Source organism: Rhipicephalus microplus, chromosome X (genome assembly GCF_043290135.1).
Source record: "Rhipicephalus microplus isolate Deutch F79 chromosome X, USDA_Rmic, whole genome shotgun sequence".
NCBI classification, from domain to species: domain Eukaryota; kingdom Metazoa; phylum Arthropoda; class Arachnida; order Ixodida; family Ixodidae; genus Rhipicephalus; species Rhipicephalus microplus.
Genome location: NC_134710.1, coordinates 37567004 through 37584916, shown reverse-complemented (window position 1 = coordinate 37584916; position 17913 = coordinate 37567004). Strand labels below are relative to the sequence as shown.

The 17913-nt window shown below is 43.7% G+C and overlaps 1 protein-coding gene across 3 annotated transcripts in view; it reads left to right on the top strand.

Annotated features, from left to right (window-relative positions):
- LOC119175823 (F-box/WD repeat-containing protein 4) overlaps positions 1-17913 on the top strand; it is a 46496-nt gene that overhangs the window by 21888 nt on the left and 6695 nt on the right. For 2 of the 3 annotated variants that reach the window (XM_037426818.2, XM_037426817.2), the window contains 2 exons: positions 107-264; positions 7915-8058. In XM_037426818.2, coding sequence (XP_037282715.1) covers positions 107-264; positions 7915-8058 — 302 coding nt within the window. Of the gene's footprint in view, positions 1-106; positions 265-7914; positions 8059-16587; positions 16689-17913 lie in introns of all 3 variants that reach the window. The other variant, XM_075876241.1, reaches the window with a different exon arrangement.

Below are 17913 nucleotides of genomic sequence, written 5' to 3'. Positions count from 1 at the left end.
GTTAGTGAAAGTTCTATGGTTCATGCACATTGACATATGCAGATGAGGACGTGTCTTTAAGCTTTCTTGGAATTCTGATTTTTGCTTGGATGCTGCCAAAATGCAGGTGTGGAAATTGAGCGGAGAAACCTCAATCCTGTGCTATACTATCTCCATCTGGGATCGTGTTTGCTCTGTGGCAATTCTGGAAAATAGCAGAGCCTTTCTGACTGGTTCTGCTGGCTGCAATGGTGTCTCGCCACTTCAGGCCTTCGACTTAGCTACGCAAGTTTTGCTTTCATTTTTCTTATATCCCCTTTAGCGGTGGTGATTACATTTGTGTACGCAATTTTTTTATGCTAGCTTTATTAACTAGTGTCCAATAGAGAACAAAATACATTGCTAACTAGATGAATTAGACCTTCTGCATAGTCAATGAAACTTTACTTACCATCAGTTTGCTGCTATGACCATAGCTGATCACTTTGGGGAAGGCACTACAATTTTCTATGGGCTGTTGTTCAATGTGCTGTGTTCCACAACTAACTCAAAAGTATCACTTTTTTGTGTGTTTTAAATTAATGCTACAACAAACAATTGTGCACACATCAAGAGCCAATCATTTTATTATTTTTACGTCAGAATGAAAACATAACCCACTGCAGAGTGATGAGGTATTTAATTACATATAAAGCATAATTAATTGTTAAAATTTATACAAAACAACACAGTGCTTCATCTTATTTCTTGAAATGTAAGTATTGAGTGTCTTTGATAGTTGGACAGACGTGAAGACAATTGAAACAACACACTGACAACGATAAAAGCGAATAAAAGCAAGACGTTTCCACTTAGTCGCCCAGTGGGGCTTAATCAACACTACTACTGGAAATGAGGCAAGAAGCGTAAAAGCAAGAGGAAAGAAGAAAAGATAGGCAAGGCTTTTGAAGAGGCTCACAATTTCGTATGGTATCTATTTTATTTTCACTTGTGAACAAGGTTGCCACCTTTGGGCTGAAACGTTCTGCTTTTATTTGCTTTTATTATGGTCAGCATGTTGTTTTGTCTTCATGTTGAGTCCCTTGGAATTGCTTTGTATGAATTTCACTCGTTCGACGACAGTGCATCATAATTTGTGCCTGAAGGGGATATATATATATATATATATATATATATATATATATATATATATATATATATATATATATATATATATATATATATATATATATATATATATATATATATATATACATACAGCAAAACTTCGATTATACCCCCGGTTTCGTGATGACCCGCATTTTATGACGAATTGATTCCATCCCGGCAAAATCACCATAGAAATAATGTTCTAAAAGCCTTGGTTATACAATGCAGTTTTATGCCTACCCCGCATCATACGACGACTTTCAGGTTTTGCCCAAAAGAAAAAAAACACCCTTACTCAAATCAAACGTTCACCAAATATTCACGAGTGCAAAATATTAACTTGCGTTCTCCTAAGTTGATGCCTAGAAAAGTAGAGTGAGACAAGATGTCCTCTTAGAATGGAAAATTTATTCTCCTAGAATTTCCTAGAAAATACCCTTCGATCGCATGCATACACATTCGGGGTCGTTACCTACTCAAGCTCTATCCACACAGAGTAGGTTCAGCTAGCCCAAAAGCTGATATTTTCACGTTTTCAGTATGCGCAAGTTTTTCATGGTTGACGTACATTTGATCTCCTGCCTTTGTCGCACTCGTAGTCACAGGCTGGCGCATGCATAAGGGCGGGACGCAGCTGTTTTCACCGTGCAAAATTACTTTCACTTCACGTCAACGTTCACAATAGTGGGACATCACTAGTTGCATTTCACCAACTACAAATTACAACGCGCACATCTCGGTCGCACAAGAAGGCATTCTACACAAACTTGTGGTCCGTCGCCATTATGTGATAGCGATGACACTGTGTCCGACCCGTCTGACAGGAGGCTGTTAGTAATGTGGTTCTGGTTTCGTTTTCATGCACAGGCAATTTTCAGACATTGTTTATGGGTAGAAAGATGCACTTTAGATTTGATATATTTTAAGGTTAACAATAAAAATTTTCTCGCACCTCCGTCAACTAAGCAACGCTGCCGTTAGCTGCCACTGGCAAGAATAATTTAATCAACCTTCCTTTCAGAGGCCCGAGGTCAGGTCATGGGCTTATTTAGGTGGTCTGCACCCATTTTTCGGGCAAGGCTGAGTGTCACTGCCTATAATCTTAGTTTTATTATTATACAACGCTCGGATTATGCGACAGTTTTGTATGGTACACTGAAAGTCTTATAATAGAAGTTCCACTGTACCCTCAAACCTCATTAAAACAAAGTTGCATCTTACTCAGATAAGTTCATTATATCTAAAAATTTGTTGTGAAGGTAAAATCCTAACATTACATATATCTATTGCAAGACTGTTTTACAGCAAAAGCTGTTTATGAGATCACAACACGGGTCACGCGTGGCGCCGTGGTTGTCCGCCGCCATCGGTGTCCGTAACTGCTATCGCACGAAATAAGAAAAAAACTCAAATAAAAAAACATCAAGGACATAGTGGCAGTGATCCCACTCCTGCGCCAAAGCGCACCAAATTAAATTTGCTGCGCCATCCTGATAATATCAACACAAATGACTCCAAACTGTGCCGAAGTCAGATTTGGAAGCGTCTGTCACCGACAATATCCATGCGAGCACGCCAAAACATGTGCACCTTTTTCTCGAGGCCACCAAAGCCTCAGTCACGTACCTAGTCTTATTCCACTGAATTAACAGCAGTCGTGCATGCATCCTAAATAATCCACGATGCTATGTTTGGTGCCGACGCAACTTTTTTTGTGCAAATCCGCTTAATGGCGAAGCGCGCTCTCCGTAGGGGCTCTTGACATCTAGTCTAATTATATATTGTTAAACTGGGGTTTAACTTCCCAAAACCACCTTATGATTATGAGAGACGCCATAGTGGAGGGCTCCAAAAATTTCGACCGCTTGGAGTTCCTTAACGTGCACCCGAATCTGAGCACACGGGCCTACGACATTTCCGCCTCCATCGAAAATGCAGCCGCCGCAGCCTGGATTCGATCCCGCGACCTGCAGGTCAGCAGCCGAGTGCCTTAGCTATTAGACCACCGCGGCGGGGCCTTCTAGTGTAATTAGTAGCGTGAAACTGTAGCGGCTATTCATCTGCGGACGTCGTTCGTTCCAGGAATGCTGCTAATAACTCGTTTGAAGAGTTGCGGGGCACGTAATTGAAGGAATTTTCACTAATAATTACGCATGCTGCCAGAATATCAGTCACGTCTACTTCTGGACATCGTGATCTATTTTTCTGTGCTTCACGTCCAGAGAAGAACATGTGAACGATGCGAACGCCTTGACACTTTTCCGCTGATATACTTCATTCTTGGCTATTCATTCAGAAAAGCTTTTTCGTAATGCCTTCCTGCAGCACATCCCTGTATGTAATCTCTGTTGCGGTAAAAGCCGCCAAAAGACCCTGCCCTTTGGAACTCGTTATTACTCGGGTCCAAATACTAAAGTTTGGCTTGCTTTTTTTTTGAAATGTTATATTAATGAAAGCATGCACCCTGGCCATAGCAGCCACAATTCGGTTTTAATACGTGCAGCTTTCAGTAGTGAAGCCATCGCTGGTGGTTCTGGTGTTGGAAGGCCCACTGCTAAGCAGCTGCGGCCTGTTACACGCACGCCCTTTACTTTCCAGGGCCAGTAGCGTACGGTTTAGCAAAAAAAAAAAAAAAAACTGAACATCGCGGCATCGCATTCATTGCTTAATTTTTTTTTTTCTTTTAGGGGTAGAGAAGGCGCAGTCGCTCAAAGGGCGCAGTCGCCGCGCTCTATATCTCAAGGTATAATGAGACTGCTCGTAAACTTTCTGTGCTACAGTGCAGTCCACTTATAACGATATCGAGAAAACCTAAAAATATGATCGTTATAACCGGTGATCGTTATATCTGGACTGCCGCCAAAAAATCGTCGCCGGACGTACCTTTTGTAGCTCCAGGCTTCATTTTGCTATTTTCACCAATTAATAAATATTGTAGATAGTAGGATGTCAAAAACAAGACTTTATTTCTTACTCCGAAGAACGCATCACGGGTTCGCTGAGGAAGAGAGACTGACCGACGGCGGGGTGGGAGCAGTGGGAGGAAGAAAGCACAGCCAGAGGCACACAGCCGGAATGCCAACGAGGCCCCGCCCCCATGCCGTCGCGCCGCTTTGCTTTTCGCTTTTTTTATTTTCTCTCTCTTTCCCGCTTTCGTTCGGCAAGCTACGAGTAGCTTGCCGTTGTAGAAGGCGGGGAGCCGCGGAGCGCGGCGCTTTGCTTTTCGCATTTTTTTTTTTTATATTCTCCCAGCCTCTCCGCGGTCGACGCGCGGCGAGGCGCAAAACGTGACACAGCTGGCGCCATCTGTAGCGCGTCGCGCCAACTCGCGATGCTCTCCTCGGCTTTTTGAACGGCCGGGACGCGCTGCCGGCGCTGTGCTGCAGTGGCGGCAGATACGTGCTCGCCTACGCTAACTTTTCGTCTTGTCTCGGCATAGTTCATTTAGAGGAACATATCAGTCCAAATGTTACGATTATTGTGAATGAAACATGCCGTCCACGGCAAACTTTTCATCGTTGTATCCGATATGCGGTGGATAACATATCGTTATATATGGTTTTTTTCCCCATAGCCCCAATGCATAAAATGAGACTGTTAAGTCGACCCATCGTTATAACCGATATATCGTTATATGTGGTATCGTTATAAGTGGACTGCACTGTAGTAACCTCTACTTTGCGTTTCGGTTAACTGAACACGAAAACAGCTTCGGCAACTGGAGTGATCACTGTCCCTTTAGCCGGCGTTCTTCTGACTTGGGCGATATCGGGTCCAAAAGATACAATTTGTTACCATCACTTAAGCTGTTAGCAATGAGTGCGATGCCAACAAATTGTATTATTGCGATAGCAGTTATATGGACACTCTCGGCTGGTTTTTGCCATCGGCATCATCGTCGCCGCTGACGGCAACTTTATGTTCCTCTGATTTTATGTTTCTCACTTGCAGCCATAGCTACTGGTGGCGCTGATCGACGCTTCCACGTTTAATCCACATATATACCCCATAAAGTGGATTGGGCAATAGCCGCCGTAGTAGCTCAGTTGGTACAGCACTTGATGCGTATAGTTAGTCGAAGGTTGCAGATTCGGTCCCTGCCCTTGGCAAGTTATCTTTTTGTCCACCTTTCTTTCTTCACATTTATATTACAGTTACTTCTAATAACATTCCCTACATTTTCCTTGGCATATTGTCTGTCGGTTCTCATTAATATCAAGAAAGGGCATATAAGACATTTAAAGGACAAGAAAAATTTTAATGCGAGAATTCTTAGAATTCTCATTCAATACTAATTGTTTACTGTAGGTTTGCAATAATCATACAGGCAATATAAAGTTTTAAAGGAGGTACTTACACCCTTTGCATGTTAATATAGAATATGTGGGAAAATTTTCATCCTTATCTGGCGATTAGAAGTACCAAAAAAAAAATGTCCAATCTCAAGAAGTTGCTCACATTGAATCTTAAGAAAAATGCACTTTAAACATAGAAATTAAATCTCATCTATGTGGCAAAGAGATGCTCTTTCGAATGATTTCTTTCATCATGAGCTTGGGAACCACAGTTATTTGAATTGTGTGGCTTTGGTCAACTCCTCATGCGAAATGCAATGGCAAGCAGCCTGGTGACAGTTTCCATGGCACTCAAACCAATCAGCTTTTAGTTTTTAGTAGCTACCTTGTGCTATTAAAAGCAGTATTAACCTACTTCAAGTTTTATTAGAACCTTGATTTTTTTTCTTCATAAAAATAAACTAAACTTGTGAAAGCCAAGTATAACAAAAATATGTAGTTTTGGAAAAAAAAAATTGGTGTTTGTCGAGTATCATCTCTCCTAAAGGATCCAAATCTTATTCAAATTATAAAACGAATATGAAATTTTTGTTGCTCCAATTCACCATTTTTTTATTTTACATTCTGGCAGTTGTCATTCCCTTTCACAAAAATGTGATGCTTCTGCTTTGGTGCATGAAAAGAAGCAGGGAGAGAACACTGAGAATGCTGGTAAAGGCAAAGGGCAGTGAAGGTGCGCAAAAAGAAGCAGGGAGAGAACATGAGAATGCCGGTAAAGGCAAAGGGCAGTGAAGATTACCACCTGGGTGGCCCTGCAACAGAACAGTTGATTTTTATTTTATTTCCTTAAATAATGAACTAATTTGTAAAATTACTTTATTAAAACACATTGTAGAGAATGCTTTCTAGCAACCAATGTATAAAGAAAAAACGAAATTGGGCATTGCGAGAAGCCCTTTGAAGAATTATCAGCAATAATGATAATCAGGATTATCAACGATAGTGATAATCAGGCTGTTCCCATTCAAAGTTTCTTAAAGGAGTACTGGCAGGAACTTGAAATATTTTCAGGTTGTTTCTTTAAAATAAAAACAATGGGGTTGAGAATGCTAAGATGAGTCATGGTGCTTAGAAAAATGATTGTATATAATATTGAATTATGGTACCATGAAGGAATTGTAGTTTCGTTATTGAGGGGGTGGCTTCGTAGTGACATGTCAACACAGGTATAACATCACAGGAAGACTGCAACTCGCAACATACTAGCAACAACTGCCTGTTTGTTGTCAGTCGCACGTGGTTCACGTGAACGAGCGAATTGTCGTCCACAAAGACTGACAGCAATTTCTGCAATTTCAGGCTGAATGCAAGATGCGAATTTCGCAGACCCCCTGAACTGTGTTGACTTGTTGTGATAATGCGCATTGCGGTGGGACTGGCTTTTGTAGATGCTGGACGATTTACTTTGGAATGAAAGCAAAATATTTTGTGGAAGTGGTCTGGCTCCAGCGTGAGAAGAGTATGAATAGTGCACACCATGGAAACCAAAGAGGTCCTTTTCGGGGTACCTCAAAATCGTGTCAGTACTCATCAAAGCCTGCCAGACAATTATGTCGTGCATTTTGGGAGTAAGCTTTAGTATTGTTTTTTGTAACATGCCATAGAAAGACTTTTGAGAAAATGCTAAAGTGTTGCAGAGGCTCTTACATGCAAGTGAAATGAAATATTTTTCACTGGCCATCAGTTGAGAATATCACAGGTTTATGAGAAATGTGCTACATACATATTATGGCTCTAGGCCAGGTAAATATTTTCTTTCAGTAGGATCACATGGTGAGGTTTTTAAATACCACTGGAATCTTATAGACATCTGTATAACTTGTATCATCCATATGATATTTGAATTAATGAGGCCTAGCTGAATATTGTGTACTTCTGGTCTGATCCATGCTACATTCTGTTTGTGTCTTTGGCAAGTTAGTTTTTTTTTTAAAGCTATCTTGCTCTTCACTGATGTTGCTCATTCCCCCCCCCCCCCCCCCAACCCCCAACTAATCGAAGTGTAATCATATGAAGTCATGTGGAGTTGTAGCTTTAATGAAGCTGGGTGACTTTAATAGAAATAGCTAGTGTCATGACCATAATAACGTGCATTGTGATGTGGGTCTTCATTTTGAGTGGCAGTGCTCAACTGATTCAGTTTGGGTGGCATGACTCAAGATGACACTTAGGTGGCATGATTTCTGTCAAGTAAAGCAAGGAACGATCATCCTACTTGCTGATGTGCTCTTAGCCTTCTTCCTTTATTCTATTAATCCTTTCTAAGCTCTTGCTGTTATAACTCATTTCTTCTAGCATCACTGCCCCTGTGCCACGCAATCTTGATATCCGTGTCTTTGGAAATGTCTAGCCAAACTTTGATTTAAGGACGACGACCTTGCAGTGAGTACTTAGACGTTATCCCCAAGGTCAGCTTGTGTTTGTTTTGCAGAGGGCAGCACATCACTTCATTTGGGACAAACCACCGCAACGGTGCTGGTGTCCTGCATGTGTATCCAGAGTCTGCAATAGAGGTGCTGTCCTGTGGATATGACACATTCGTACGACTGTGGGACTTGCGATGTCCTACCAAATGGCAAGTTTTCATTTGAATTGGTATGGTGTGGGGCTTTCTCAATAGCTTAGCCATAATGAGTTACGTGTTAAAGGACTGTGCAGCGAGTGTTAATCATTATTGTTTTTCAAAATTTTTGAAGTTTCATATATAAATGGCCGAGGCAGTAGTACAGTCTCTTTGTCAAAAAGATTCGAATTATAACGTGCCGTAGTCGCAAATATCCACTCTATAAGCGGTACCGCACTGTTAACAAAATGACATTTTTGAAAGGCTGCAGTATACATCTGCAAAACGTTACCGGCAGGCAGCTGCATGATTCCTTCTATCGGTCTGCAACTTGAGGGTAAATTTGCAAATGCTCAAAGGTAATACCTGCATATTTGCAGTGCTGACATAACGAATCCAGACAAAAAAATATCAAACGAAATTATGGACCATCACCCTGAAGGGAACTTTGATGGAATTTGAAGCAGCAGCAGTGCGCACGGTGTTGACCTGGTTGAAACCGGCACCGACGCAAGTGCTGGAACAATGGTTGAGCTCTGGAAGTTCTGGTGGGCGAGTCGGGTAACGGTAACCATGCATGACGCTCATCGTCGGAATGTTACCCCGACATCAGCAACTCCTTGCAAGTTCGCAGATCTCGAAGTTGGACGGGTCCGTGCCGAACTTGCGTAGAATCACTTTCGTCGCAGTCTCCGGCTGCTGCGGTTGCGGATGGAACCGACGTAGACAGGTGGTTGTCGAACCACAGATGGTAGCACGCGCGGCAACTGTGACCGAAGCTATGTTAGAGGAACTCTCGTCGGAAGCAGGCGTCTGCCCCAGCATTGCTGGCAACGCCGCGGACGGCTCTCGCCACGCGCGGTTGTGATCGTCGTTGTGGGGGCGACATGCCTCTGGATCGGCGGATGGATACCGGCACTTGTGGGCGGGCGCTTCAAAGAAGGGCAGGCATGCAGCGCTTTCGTGATGTTGCCGATGAGGATTCGCTGGCTTTGGCTTTCCACTGTCAGCGCTTCTGCTTGGCTTCCTTGGCTCGTGCCTCTTCAGTATTACCCGCGCGGCGTCTCCATTCTCGAATGCGATCGCCATGCTTGATTTGCACTTCATCGGTGTCATTAGTTTTCCACCGCCCACGCTTGCATTCAGCTTCCCTGGCTCGCACTTCGTCGGTGTTGCAGGCACGACGTCGCCATTTGCAAATGCGATCAGCTCTGCTAACCCTCGTAACTCTAACAAATCTAAATGCATGTCAATAACCCGGCGATCTATTTCTCCCCCCTGTACCTACAGAATTAACGCCGTTCCCCTCCAGCGTTTACATTACCAACAATCTATCTTGGCACACGCATGTTACCTACATCTGTAATAACGCTAACCGAACGCTAGGATACTTACGCCGCAACTTTTCTCGCGCTCCGCTGTCCCTCAAAATTCTATTATACCGATCACTAATTCGCCCAAAGCTTGAGTACGCGTCCGCTATATGGGATTCCGTGCAGCAACATTTAATTAACGCGTTAGAATCTGTTCAGAACCGCTCAGTTCGGTTCATTTGTTCTAATTATTCCCGTACTGCTAGCATATCAGAAATGAAATCTAACCTTGACCTACCCAATTTAACTGTCCGGAGGAAACTGGCGCGACTGCATTTTTTTCATAAGATATTTTTTCACAATCCATCAATGAAGCGAGACCTCATTTCACAACCGTCATACCACTCATCGCGCATTGATCATCAGCATAAGGTTGCCATTCCGTTTTGCCGCACCAAATTCTTTTCAGCAGCCTTCTTACCGAAAACAGCCGCCGATTGGAACCACCTTCCCTCTTCCGTTGTAACAATAACAGACCCTTTGTTATTCAAGACTGCAATTTCTCAGCAATGCTTGTAACTATACGCAGTTTCCATTATCTATCTTTGTCTTGTATGTGCTTGAATTCTTATACATTTTTAGTTGACTTATGTTGCCTTCCTGATTTGCGCATCTTACACTTGTTTCTTTATTTTGTCTTTTTTTTCTTGTGTGTTATAAATGTTGTACCCACCCCCTCTGTAATGCCCTACGGGCCCTGAGGGTATTCTAATAAATAAATAAATAAATAAACTCTGGCAACAGCCGGGTTAGGCCAAATCGCTTCGGCGCATGTTTCGGTGGGCGAAGGAGCTTCGCTTTTTGATGTTCTCTCCATCGCATGTAAATGAACTGGAAGAGTGTACACCTAATGTGCGCTTTAACATTGCGAGTGGTGAAGAGGGTGCAGCGAGAGAGAGGCGACATGCGGCGAGCACACGGCAGGCGAGGAAAAGTGTGATGCCACCGCACACTGCGAGGGAAGGCGTGATTTACTTGGCACCGTTCAACACCTCCATTGAGGGGTGCGCGATGCAGCTCGTTGGCACGGAGACACGAACAGACAGCGTTACACAGGCTAGTCAAAGAGCTACTTCTCATCTCAAAGAACTGCTGTAGTGGAAAGCCACAGACTAACTATTCAGAATGCCTTACAGTGGACTCCTTTTAAACGGAACTCGAAGGGGCAAGAAAACTTGTTCCATTTATGAGAAGTTTCATTTAAGCAAAGCCCACAAAATGAATGAAATATGACTATATTTCAAAAACACCTGCTGTGACTGATTGAACAAAAACATTTTGAAGTATACTATACTATTAGAAAGAAGAATGTTTCTGATATTGCCGACTCAGGGAAAAAAGGAGGTGATAAAAATTTGTTCGACCTTGTTCAAGCACAATAGAAGTTGCACACACAATATCTGCACAATACAATTGTTTTCCAGACTGGCAACCGAAGAGCCAAACAGTGGTAACCTGTACTTCATGCAGATGAGGGTGCCCATTCAGGGCACAGTGCATGCAGAAAAAACAGCTGGAGCAAAGGGAGGAGAGGCCTTTTCATTGCCTAGGCAATTGCTCACCCTTCTCACACTGCAGGCCCGCATTGCACTGCTTCCCCAAGCTTCCTCTTTCCTTTTTTTGTCCTTGCACAGTTTCTCGTTTGTTCGCTCTGTCCCCCCTCATCCTTCATAATGCCATGGTTTCCCTCTCTCCTGCCAGTCCACCTCCACTGAGAAGTGCACTTGCTACCTTGTGTGTCTGAGAAATTTATGGCACCCGCCTTATAGCCAGTTATTAATCTCAGAGTACTGCACAATGACCGGTATGCATATACATGGAGTTCCTTTCTATGAGAGGGTGAACAGAACAGAAAGTTATCCAAGTTGGTAATCCATCATGCGTGATGGTTAACAGAAGTCAGAAAAAACTGCATTATAACCGGCCCTGCCCTGTAAACAGTTACATTATATATCGTGTGAAATGTAATACATTCTGGTACTGGGGTAGTTAATTTCATCATTATTGAGTGTTCAGGAGCACTTCTAAACAATAAGAAAAAATTTTCTATATGCTTTAGTCTTGCTGTAACTGTCATACAAAATAATTTCCAGCCACCTCGCAGAATGCCAATAGAACACTGTGTAAATGCCAGGAACATGGAAGCAGAATGAAACACTACTTACTCCTTACTCCACTCGGCATGTGCAGCAGTTTATAATGGCCATAGTTAAAGTCCAGACGATGCCGCAGTGCGAAGTAAAGCGGTGTCAACAGCTGTGCGACATGGCAGTGCAAGCCAGTTGGCATGTTTCCAGGTTGCCTACATTTTACAGGCGCTCTGAACTGCAAGTGTAAATTCATTTAAATCACTTGAGCAGTTGTTGAATGAATGCAGTTGTGATGTTATGTCTATTTCAATAGGGAAATGTGAAATTAGTCCAAAGCTAAAGCTATGCATTTACCATCACAGACTAGGAACACTATGTGCATCATCGCCGTAGCAGACAGCATACATGCAGAAACCAAGACATAGCTGAAGCGCTGCTACTTCTCCCCACAACCACATCTGCCATCTGACTTCACAGAGCAGCGTGGGAACTGTGAAACTGGGTTTTGCTTTAGTAACGGTGATTACTGGGAATTTAAAATAGCAATCAGAGGTTATTCTTATTGCTCAGTATGGCTAGTCACAAAGGCTGACATGCTAAACTTCCTGAAATAGCGTTTGCCACAGATACTGCAATTGCCTGGCCTACTTCTATCACTCCTGCCCTTCTGAATTTGGGTAGAAAAATTCTTTTTTGTATTCTATGTGTGCCATCACAACCATCACATTGCGATAGCTCTCGTTTCACTGTCACTCTAAGTAAATGAATTGCATTTATCACGAAATCAGTTTTCAGCAGCGGCATTTGGTGCTAACTGTTCTGACACTGCAGTTTACTTCTAGTAAATGGCTGTAAGGTTTGTATTCAATGAAATACACAAATACAGTCGAATCTCGATCATTCGAACTCAAATGGGCCCGAAAGTTTGTTCGAAGTTCAAATCAATGAAAGCTAAATGAACAGAGGGCTCACCATGCAGTGGAGCATGTGCATTGAGCTAACACACGAGGGGGAAGTTTCAGAAGACTTACATTTATTCAGAAATCACAGGACACCCGCCATTAATTGAAGTAATCGGTGATGTGCATCTGCACACGTCTGCTTTACAGAGAGTCAATCAATTTCGCACACAGCTTGCAAATCATATCTACTTCGGCTTCAGCATTCTCCTGGTAAGAGAAGTTGCACACGACCATGTCCAGCGCTGGCACAAGACGACTGCGTCTCCACTGCTACCCTCTGCAGCACAGCGTGGCCAGCACGTGATGAGAAAGGAAGAGCGTCTTCACGCGGGGAGAAACAGATCGGCATTTGAAAAAGAACCAACTCTCCACGGCAGCCTTTTTTTCTCTCTCTTCGCGCGCAGTGTTGAGAAGAGATGGGTCTCTACAGTGGCAGGGGCGAGAAAGGAGGAAGCGGTGCACCGGCGCATCGCAGATTGGCATTTGAGAGAGAGCCAACACTCAGCGACAGCTTTATTTTTTATTTTTTTCTCTTTCTCTCTTCACCACGCACGGTGTTCAAAGGAGAAGGGTCTCTATGTGGCAGGGACGGAAAAGGGAGAAGTGTGGCACAAGCGCGTCACAGATCGTCATTTGAGAGAGAGCGAACATTCCGCCGCAGCCTTTTCTTTTTTTCTTTTTTTCCTTTTTTGCGCACAATGTTGAGGTGACCGAGGTGCCGCCGCGAGATTGGGCATGGTGCTGAGAGCATTTTCGGGGCGCGGTATGTTTGAATTACCCGCCGCAAGTGCTTGCGTGTTCGAATTACTCTGCGTTTTCGCCCATGGGAATACACATAGCTTTGACGCGACCACAGCGTCAGTTCTAATTAACTGGAAGTTCAAATTAAGTGTGTTCAAATTAATGAGATTCAAGATTCAACTGCACTTGGTATTTTATGTCTCTGTGTTCTAGCCTTAATGTAATTGATCCTGGATAATATGAAACTCGTATATATCAGATTATTGGCTATATTGAACTGCTGAGCAATCTCCTTGAATTTCCAAGGCATAATTATGGGATCGGCGCACACATATATCGAACTCCCACACAGTAGGCCATCCGCTACATTGAACGTTTCGTCACACCATAGCTTAGAAAGTACATTTTCACTAGCAAATATTCAACAATATTTAGCCGTGTTCTAACAAGTCCTGATCCCCTTACATGTGCAGGTGACGAAAATGCAGTATTCTTTCATCACACTGATCTGGTTTGTTGTGCGGCGCTTGCTAGTGCACTGGTATGTTTGATGCATAATCTGCAGGTCTTAACGCGCGTGCAGTGTGTTTGTCATTGCTGGGAACACCAAAATGAGAATGTGAAGTGGCTCGGTGATCTCGTTGCAATGTTTGCATTCTTCCCTTTCTTGTTAGCAGACAATGGCACACAAAAAAGCATGGCCTTCGAGATGTGCAACTGCGTGACTTATTTCTGGTGTTTTTGGTTTTAAAATGCACATCTCAAAGGCTACGCTCTTTCTAGCTTTTCGCATCAAAGCAGTTGAAAGCAGCCACTGCCAGCTACAAAGGCACAAGTGACATCGATATGGCCAACATGTCAACTGTAGAAACTCAACATTGTTTTATGCTACGGAGAGGGTGGCTAGAATGGGGAGGTGGGACAAGCACTCGTTGAAACCGTGCCTCGTAGTGCACGGATGCCTCAAGGGGCGCTGTACGCAGGGGCGTGGGGTGCTGAGGAGACGAAGTACAGTGCAGTCTTGTTTGTGCTCAAGGGACATGGCTCACGCTCTTCTTTGCGTGCCACACATTCGAACGCTAATCATTTTTTCTGAGCGTAATAATAAGGGGTTGACTTCATCCCCCCCTTTTTTTTTTTTTTTTGAAAAATAGCGTTCACATGCATTATCACGCAGTAGGCTGCATACTGAGTAGCACTGCGTGCTAGTATATCTATGGAGTTTCCTAAATAGAAAACTCTGAGTACAGTGGACTTGCACTAAACGGAACCTGAAGGAACTATGAAAGTATGTTCCATTTAACAGGAGTTCCGTTTAGAGAGAGATGAACAAGGTCAAGCACGAAACCAATCTTGTCAGAAGCACTTGTTTCATTTAAGTAGATTTCCGTTTACCGAGAGTCTATTGTATATTAATGGAGGCATGTCAAGCATGCCACTTAATTTGAGCACCGTGTCTTTTTTTTTTTTTGCTTCTATCCCGCCATTTTTCTAATTTAATTATGCGTCACTAACTTATTGAAGTCATATTCAATGCCTGTTCACATTGTTAACTTGCCTGCTCTTTCGGACATCCTCTGGCTGCTGGTCAATGCCTCGTGTGTGCATTTTTTTCAGAAAAAAAAAATGAGTTGAAAAGAAAACCCATTCATACGCAAAGCAAGCTTCTTTGATCTGTGCAAAAAAAAGCAGTCTACCGGACACGGGTCCTAGCCCGTGTGTTGCTCCTTTTGGTTGAAGTTAGTAAAAGGTATGCAGAGCGGCGCATCATTGTGTGGCGCAAGTTATGCGGGTGCTGCAGAGGGCGGAGCAAGTTCCCGACTCGCCAACTAACGACGCTGATCCGTTCCGCGAAAGGGAACGCGGAAGATCAACGCATGGGAACAAGATTTCGTCGTTCACATGGATCATGAGCATAGCTGTCAAAGTCGCCCCCAGTTAGGGACAAAAGGGGGAAAGCCTACCTGGAAGCGCATCTTGCAAGAACCAGGCGAAGCGCGGTCCGTCTGGTTATAAGTTTATTGTCTGGTATTCACGTGTGCCGTTCAAGAATGTCGCACGGACGTGACCATTGTGTCGACCGAGACACATGCATATTCATTCTTCGGTGACAATACGGCTTCTCGGGCACGCAGACAAGCTTGCTCCCGCAATACATCATTACCTTGGGATGGCGGGACGCCTCGCTGTAACATGCACACAGTGTCAGTGGACAGGGCCTGACAACATTCTCACTCCATTTAGAGCGGCTTCTACTAAGCGACATTCAGTGAGAGAACTGACGGCGCTCGAGCCTGAGAACAGCTACCGACAAACGTCAGCCGATACACGGGCTGACATGAGAGAGAGTGTGACAACACGCGTTGCCCATAAAAGCTATCCTCTCCCATGTTGTATTTTGTAACGTGGTTTCTACCAATGCAGTGTCTGTTATGAAAGTGTTTCTGCGATTGGTTGTGGCGATGTGAGCCCCCACATGTGATTGGCCAGTGGGAGACCCTTTGTTCGGCCGAGGGTTGAAAAGAGGGTGTTAAGATGTAAAATGAGAGCAGAGGTTTGGGCTTGGACATGGGCAGATGCCCAAGTGCTGCAATAAAGCGTCTCATCATCAGACTACGGTTCTTCGCGCTGCCACCGAGAACTCAAGCCATCGAGGGACACCCATTTCGAACCTCAATTACCTTTCCTCCTTAGCTGGTGTAGAAGCTAACCGAGGAGTAGGAAATTAAATGTTGACTTTGTTTATAAATGAATGCAGTGAGTTAAGCAATAAAAGTGTAACTGATCGCGTTAACATAATGACATGCTCAGAGTAACCGACCAGGAACATTTGCCCAATCTTTCGCTATACATGTCTGCAGCAGGCTGTGTGGATGCAAGCCATATAAAAAAATGGTCAGCTTGTTCTCAAGTGACTGAATTAATTGGTACACCCCGCCTCACAAGTAAGAGGGACTACTATGGTACCCTACTGCCCCCGCCTGCAGAATAGGGATGCCCTTTTTTTTTATTTAGGAAAATTATAAACTGCGCTAAAAACGAGACAGGAGAATGGAGTAGACAGGACGATTGCAGACTAGCTACTGGTTTATTGAAAAAGTATGCCCCTCCCCCCCCCCCCTTTTTTTTTTTTGAAACTTAAAAAAACGGGTGGGGGAGGGGGTGTACTTTTCTAATAAAACAGTTGCTAGTCTACGATCTTCCTGTCCACTTCGTCCTCGTGTCTCCGTTAGCGCAGTTATAGTTTTCCTAAATGTCTTACCAACTAGCCCGCCATCACACACTTCTCGAGTACTTTTTTTTTTTTTTTATGTTGAAGCGAGCTGCCACGCTGTGGTGGTCAAGTGGCTAAGGTACCCGGCTGCTGACCCGCAGGTCACTGGATCGAATCCCGGCTCCGGCGGCTGCATTTCTGATGGAGGCGAAAATTCTGAGGCCTGTGTGCTCAGATTTGGGTGCACATTGAAGAACCCCAGGTGATCGAAATTTCTAGAGCCCTCCACTACTGCGTCTCTCATGATATGGTGGTTTTGGGTCGTTAAACCCCACATATCAGTCATGTTGAAGCAAGCTGCTTTGCGTAAATCGGTAGATGTAAAGAATATGCTCCGTTGTCACATATAGCGCGCAGTGTAACAAATTAGGTGGCCACCACTTATTGAACATGAACTATCGGTATTACATGAGCCCAGGTCTCAAACAGCTCCTTGCGCGTCAGTGCTCGGAACAGACGCTTCTTTGGTCGACTACCTGTACCTACTGGGCTGTGCCAATAGCCAAATTTAGAACCCGACCGAATACAAATGAAGTAATGTTAGTGATAATGAATCGAATACAAATTTAATATTGTTCGAATAGCAGGAGAACAATTTTCAGAATAGTTGCATGCCTCAACAATATTTAATATAAAGTTAATAGTCAGAAACATGAACAAAAGAATCAATATCAATTTTTACCGGCAAAATAGGTCATTGTAAGGTTAACTGGGGTAAACTTGTTTAGACAGTGACAGCCAATGAAAAATTTTTAACTGTTCGCTCAAACACGGAGGTTAATTCAGAATTCAAGGAGGTACTTTCTCGCGACCTTTTAACTACAATGACTAAAACAAATAAGTGCAGTCTCTTACTGAAATGTGTGGCTCTTCGGGTTTTCCCGCCAGTGTTAAATATTCAGAAAAAAATATTAGACATTTCGAATGTGTGATTCGATTCAAGAGTACTGAATTGAACACCATTCGATTCATTATTTGAGTTTTCAGAACATTTACAGAACCCTGTCTGAATCCAAAGTTGCAGTCGAGAATGAAGCAAGAACATTGAGCCTTCTTCATCGTTTTATAGAGTATCATCCTCACTGCAATGAAATGTATGAGCCATATATGAAATCATGTGAACGCCAAAAAAAGAGGGGGGGGGGGTGAGGCGTTCGAGCGCTTAGCTTCCTTCGGATAATTTTCGACGACGACGGCTGTCCCATGCAGTGCCCCTTGCGGCATCGGCGCGCAGAGGGACCCTCTCTGGCAAGGGCAACGCGCAGCACTCCGCACATTTCCCCTTTCTAAGCACCCTACCATGGCTTGTGTGCTTCCGCGCCGCGATCCTGATAAATCCTCATTCTGGAGTTGAAGTGAAGTGAATGTTGACCCGCACGCACCGATAAAAATTAAATCACTGGTGCTTGGAGCGATGTTTAGTAAAG